This window comes from Gavialis gangeticus, unplaced genomic scaffold, assembly GCF_001723915.1.
Source record: "Gavialis gangeticus isolate Ggan-Ray unplaced genomic scaffold, GavGan_comp1, whole genome shotgun sequence".
Lineage (NCBI taxonomy): Eukaryota > Metazoa > Chordata > Crocodylia > Gavialidae > Gavialis > Gavialis gangeticus.
In genome coordinates this window covers 68,920,499-68,927,158 of record NW_017729022.1, presented here as the reverse complement: position 1 = coordinate 68,927,158, position 6,660 = coordinate 68,920,499, and the positions used below count along the sequence as shown (strand labels likewise).

Genomic DNA, 6,660 nt, shown 5'->3' with positions numbered 1-6,660 from the left:
ATAGAGTGTGTGCAAGATTGCATACCCTGTCTGTGGCAGGGCCACACTTCCTGAGTTCCTGTTGCTGTGCTATAGGCCTATGCTATAACTAGATTATTCGACTGTATTTTCACACCTGTTTGTCTTACATACCATGTTTGCAGTTCTAATATCTCTAGACATATTTCCTCAAACCTTTGTGTTAAACTTCCACATATTATAAAAAAAAATCAGTACAATTATAAATCAGCTTAAGTTTAAAAAAACCTCAAGATATTTCATTGGTTTGATTATTATTTTGGTTTGATTTATTGTTTTTTATGTAAGTGCAAATGCTGACTAGTACTTGAAATACCTGTTGCTTGTTCTGCACTAAAGAAAAATGCTTTGTGCCTCCTGGCTTTCCATTGCTATATGGAAAAAAAACATGTCAAAGTCTAGTGCGCCCGAAATTCTCACGTGCTGGGAATATTGAGTTAGTATGCTACCTCCCTCTGGTGAAGGCAGGACTTGGGTTGCTCAACCCTGATACTTCTGCCCATTTGAGGGAGCTTTACAGACAGCTTTGAGGAAAGGTCTTATTGTCCTCATTTAATTATCACCTTTTTACCTGCCAGGGCTACAGTAAAAGCAGTGGGGGAAGATTACTTCCAATTTTGACTTCTGCAAAAAATGGTTCCCAGTATTAGAGGAAGTGCCACAGAGGCAACAGTAGAGGTCCCCAAGGGCTGGTGTGTAGGCAGACTTAGTAGCAGTTCTTCAGTGTAGACTGAGGAAAGGGATGAAGTTATTCAGGAAACGGTGGCTTGTTGTGTAGTTGTGCTACGGGTTTGTCAGCCATACTGTGGTACTCCCAATTTTTATATAGACAGTTCATTGGCAGGAGACTTAAAAGGAAAACCAGTTGTTGTTATTCTTCACAACAGAACTTGTTGCCAGGGCTCAGTTCTGCCTCTAGACTGTGAAAAACAGTATTTATGCTGCCCTTTGTGTTCTCTGTTATCTGTTCTTCAAAGGCAGAAGTGAGCTAGGCTTCTGTGTTCTGTTCCACTTTATCCACAACCTCTTTTAAAGGAGTTGTGGGGGCTGGAGCAATCTTTTAAATCATCTGAGCCGGTAAACACCCAATGCTTGAAACTCCACAGGTGCCAAGTCCTCCATCCCTCCAAGATTCAGGGCAGTGTCTAGGTAAAGTGCTCCATCCATTCTGTTGGTTCCGTGGTCCAGCAGAAAGAAAGGAGTTAGGATGTTTATTGTTAAGTAAGTAGAAATACAAATGTGCCAACACTTCCTCTTTTGGTGTGGATGTAGATATATATATATCCCCGTGGTTTGTATATTAGGCTATTTTGTCTCCAGGCTCACAGTATTAAAGTTCACAGTATTTTTACTTTGCCTGGTTCTTTGAGTGAAGTAATCAAGGGAATCATTCCTTCAGGAAAAGGGTGGAAATAAATATTTGTGTCCACTTCATTCCAACACCCACAGAGAGGCCCTGCCCCAGCCCTCCAGAGCACAAGAGGAAAAAAGTTTCTATTCTTGAGTTTTTCAGATGGAATTTAAACAGAGGTCTGTAGGTTGACAAGCTAAGATGGAGGGACGGTGTTACGTGTGTAGCACTTGAGAACACTTGTTGCTGATAGCATTCACTTCTTCGGTAAGCACATTTCACTTTCTGCTCGAGTCTCTGATCGGCTTTATTCCTGCTAGGACACCTTCTTTTTTTTAGCCATGGCTTTTGTTGTTATAGTTGCTTCTTTGACTAGAAGAGGAAGAATTTCTCTGAGTGTTTTGAAGGTCAGAAGGAATCAGGTCGAACATCAAAAATCTTGATAGTTTCTTAGTTTCCCCAGCTGACCACTGAAACAAACGGATACAGAACGTCACACAGCATATCCGTTCCAGGAGATCCATACACTCGTGGGGAACGAAATGTGAGGAATGTTCCACAGTGGACTTCAGAGGAGAACATACATTTCTCATATTCAAGAGGAGCTTCCACTGAGGAATAGGAAAATGCCTCCTTAAAACCCTTCTTCTTCTGGATTTGCAGCTCTTTAGATAAAGCTCATCCTAAAAACCACTGTATTCAGATAAAAATAAGCATGTCAGTTTCTTTGTTTCATTTAGGGAGATTATCCCCAAGCTGTGTGTTTAATTTCAAAGAGAGAGTTTCTTCCACTACACTTTCTAAAATTAAAGACGGTAGGCTTTGGAGCATCATGGTTTGTAGGGCCTTCAGGCTGGGCATTCCTTGGTGATGACTGAAAGGTCTGGTTGTGTCCTTAAAGCTGTAGGCCAAATGAAGTTTTGTTCTTCCTCTCTCATGAGTTACAAATGGAGGTTAGGAGGAACAGATTCCGCCAAACTTGCCGGCAAAAGATGGATTGCTTTCCTTTTCATTAGAACAGGTAAAGACATTCTTCAGTAGAAGCAGCCACTTATGTGAGATCTTGCCTGGCAGTATTGGACTTCTTTGCGGGGGGTCCCTGGAGCTTCATAGCCAGTCTGCAGCCCGGAGAAAGTGTAGAACCCAGCATAGATGCTTTAGGTCCTGCTGTTTCCTGCCATATTAATTTTCTATTCCTCCCTCTCCCTGGGGTGGTAACTAGGTTGAAGATGATTTGGGATGGGTCACTTAGCACCAAGGACAGAGTAGACCTCAGGAGTTATCTTGGCATTGGCCATTTTAGGTATTTGTTTTACAAGTATGTACTTAAATACAGAAACTTTAAATTCCTTCATAGACAGTTACTGTATGTATTTGTCCTATTCCTACAAGCAGGGTTTTGTTTTGGCATGTTGTTATATATTAGAATTACTACAGGCAGTGCAAACATCTTGAAAAACCAGCCTACTGGGTACAACCAGTAAATATTTTCAAACCTTTATTTTTCATGTTGCTTCTTCAAGTTTAGAATTTTATAAATTGCCTAGAGACATAGCATAAGGCCTGATGCAGCAAACTGTAGTAACATACGATTGCCTTAACTATTGTTAGGCTACACAACAGTTTGTTCCCCTGCTGGGTGTTAATTATTTTTTCTTCACAGATTTCAGAAGACACTTTGGCAGTCTGGTGGGAAATGGCCAGAATCTCAGTATCAAGCTGGGAGGTCTCTACAAAGGGTTGAATTCTGAACCATAAATTTAAAATTAATTTCATGTTAAAAGACAACGATTTTGTGGGTGAACTTTTCTACAGTAGTTATACTACCAGTGACGCACCTAATAATTTCAGGAAGTAAATCTGTCTCAGCTGCTGTTAACTGCATACTTTATTCATGCTTTGAGATAGTTGCACAAACTGGGGTTGAACTAATTATTACCTAGAAGAGGAAATAAATGATGTAGACAGCACAGACCATGATCCAAAGCTCCTTTTGAACTCAATGAGAGTTCTTCTTTTGACTCTGAGATTTAGATCAGGCTCTAGCTCATAATTTCACTCCTCAAAAGCTAAGAATATTAAGTAGTTCACTTTATGGTCTTGCTAATTGTTTTGTTTTGTTTTTTTACAGTTATTCAGTTAGAAGCATGCCGACCCACTAAAGTTCGAAGTTATGCAAGCCCTTCCCTTGATCAAAATTTTTCTTCTGTTTGTTGTTTGTTTTTTTTCTTGCTGGAATTTTGACTCTTAGAGTCCTTTTCATGGAAAGATACTTTTGCTGCAGCTCAAGCTCAAATTTATATTGTTTTAATTTTTTTTCTCTTCTTTTGAGGACCATTCATTACAAGACATATTACCTAAGCTTGTGAAATTAGTTATTTTATGTGCTGGTAATTTTTATGTCTAAACTATTTCAGTTAATGAAACAGTCTTCCTACTTTTGCCTTTGTTTTAAATATAGGTACCATTGGCTACAATCAGCGGAACAGAATTGATACTCTTATGTATTTGCTAGCATATCCACAAAGGCCAATGGTTAAAACAAAAACCATTGAACTGATAGAGTTTGAGAAACTGCCAGCAGGACAGAATGCTACAGTTGCTGTAATGAGCTACAGCGGTTATGATATTGAAGATGCTCTCGTCTTAAACAAGGCCTCCTTGGACAGAGGTAAGGATTGTTTGATCATGTTCTTACATTCTGTAACGTGAACACATTCTGTTGCGTTGCATTTTTTATTTAATGAATTTTACCTTCAACGTATAAAAGGTTTGGTTTTGGTTTTTTTTTCCCCCCTGTAAATGCAGTGGCGTTTGTACATAAAGTACCTGAACATGGTACATTTCTGGTGAAATTACACAAGCTGCATATTTACATGTGAGTATAGGTTATTATGAAAATAAATGTCTGGCTTCTGACCTTAAATAACAAAGGATAAATGATCCTTTTTCAAAAATATTTAGCTTGCATAAAGTTTTAATGTGTTCGATGATCTGTTGCTGCAAGGCTTGCTTTTTAGATGGTGACCTGAGCCTTTGTTTGAGTCTAACAGAGAGGACAGTCTCATTATTTTCCCCAGCACTGAAAGCGATAGATGAAATTAGACTTTTGAATGTATTCAGCAGAAGAAAGAGAGCATGTGTTTTGTGTCATTATGAACTTCATGCTTTGAGGAAAATAATGATATACCAGCAAACAAAATAATTAAACAGAGAAACTAATTACCTACTTCCTTTTTGAAATCTCTATAGTTTGGTCTATTTTAAGCAGAAGTACATAGTTACCTTTCATTTAGTCTGGAGGTAAAATTTGTTTGTGCTGCTGCCTCCTTTTAAATGTCACTCGCACCATAAATTCTTCAATGCTGTATAAGATGAAGGAAAAAGTGTTTTTAAATTCTGCTGAGGAAAAAATTGTTTGCAAATTTGGTGTCTTTTTTTTTTATCAGTTCCCTCGAGGGGAAAATGTTGCAATGGGATGGAGTTGATTTTTAGCTGTGGTTGGCCAAAACCAGACTCTTCCATTAGTTTCTGTCTCCATTTTCTCCCCTTCCTTACACCCCTCCTCCCAGTTGCTAGGCAGCAATAATAGTATTCCTAGACATGTATCTTTGGCATTAATGTCTGCCACACTTAATTTATGCCTTTTTCTAAAACGACAACAGGCATGATTTAAAACTGACTGTTTTCTTTTCTGGTAGGCTAGTAACATTTATGGGGAAAATGAAAGACCACGTGATAGTTGACAGGAGTTACTTGACATAGTCTAACGGGTATAGATGTACTGTACATTGCCACAGCTGTCTTCCAGATGAAATAATCTTCAGTTTATTGGTAGGCATTTCCACATAGCTATCTTTCTGAATAAGAGGATTTCATGCAAAACTTGTAACCATTTGTTGCTTCTGGGGCAAGGGATGGCCAAAATGTACACTACTGTCTTGAACCTGAAGAAAAACCCAAAGTTTTCAGTAAAATTATTTAGATACCCAAGAAACACCAACAGGAAAAGAATGTACCAAACCTCTCCATTCTAATCCCAGTTAAAATAGCTTTATCTTCCATGAAGACTTTTCAGTGATGATGCACCAAAGAGTTAATGTGAAACAGGGGGAATCTGTACAGCCCCAAGATTGAACTGTCATAGTCCAGGGCCTTTTATATGCCTTAAAATGTAGCATATGTAATTGATTCCAAATTGTGAGCTTGCTTAAGGGTGAGTGACTTCCTTTGTTCAATGCTGTACACATTGAGGGCAGTCTGCAAATAATGCAAACATTTGTTTACGTATGGTAGATGGGCATATACTTATTCTTGAATTAAATCTAAAGTTACATTGAAAACCGTTGAATTTTATTTTGATAACTGCTTGATTACAAAATGCAGCTTATGCTGTACTTAATGTGATTTGGTTTCATTCTAGGATTTGGAAGATGTCTTGTATACAAGAATGCTAAGTGTACTCTGAAGCGCTACACAAATCAGACATTTGATAAAGTGATGGGTCCAATGTTGGATGCAGCTACACGTAAACCAATTTGGCGTCATGAAATTTTAGATGCTGATGGAATCTGCTCTCCAGGTGTGTCCAACCTTACAGATGTTATTGTTATATTAAAATTTATCAGGAAAAAGAAATCGGCCTTTCTTACAAATGGTGTGATAATGATTCTATATCTTAAAGTACTGTATCTTTTTATAGAAGCTTATAATTGAAAGACACTACATTCTGACATGTCTGAAAATTAATCTGACAACTTCTGCTCTGTTTGCTAATATACATGAGAAAAAGATATTTTAAATATAGATCAATATGTCTGCATTTTCATGCCTTGGCCAATGCGATACTATGTTGTTAAAATATTTCCAAAGTCTCAAAACTTACCTTTGTCCTTTTACTTTCCCTAATCTGCACATCTCTGATGTTGGTGAACCTTTGCTAGTTGGTCTGTCTTCTGCCATTGGATCTAGAGCTTTAAACTACTTATGAAATTGGGATATGGTACCAGAGGAGTACTGTAGCTACCAACATTTTGCAATTAATAAGGACATTTAGAGTGAGAAAAGAGAAGTATCTGAACTCTCTAGGTATGTGTTGGTGGAACAAATAAATGATGATCATATCAATATATTTAATTATGAGGAAGTTTGTGTATGTAATGTATACAGAAGAGAGGATCCCTTCAACACTGATGTCTTTCAGTTAGAGAAGCAGCGATACTACCGTGTATTTAAAAAAACAAACAAAAAAAACCAAAAAAACAAAAAAAAGCCAAATGTCAGTAATTTAA

The 6,660-nt window shown here is 37.8% G+C and overlaps 1 protein-coding gene across 1 annotated transcript in view; it reads left to right on the top strand.

Moving 5' to 3' along the window:
* POLR3B (RNA polymerase III subunit B) overlaps positions 1 to 6,660 on the top strand; it is a 180,542-nt gene that overhangs the window by 111,538 nt on the left and 62,344 nt on the right. The window contains exons 20-21 of the mRNA XM_019515336.1: positions 3,831 to 4,040; positions 5,793 to 5,951. Of these exons, the coding sequence (XP_019370881.1) occupies positions 3,831 to 4,040; positions 5,793 to 5,951 (369 nt within the window). The remainder of the gene's footprint in view (positions 1 to 3,830; positions 4,041 to 5,792; positions 5,952 to 6,660) is intronic.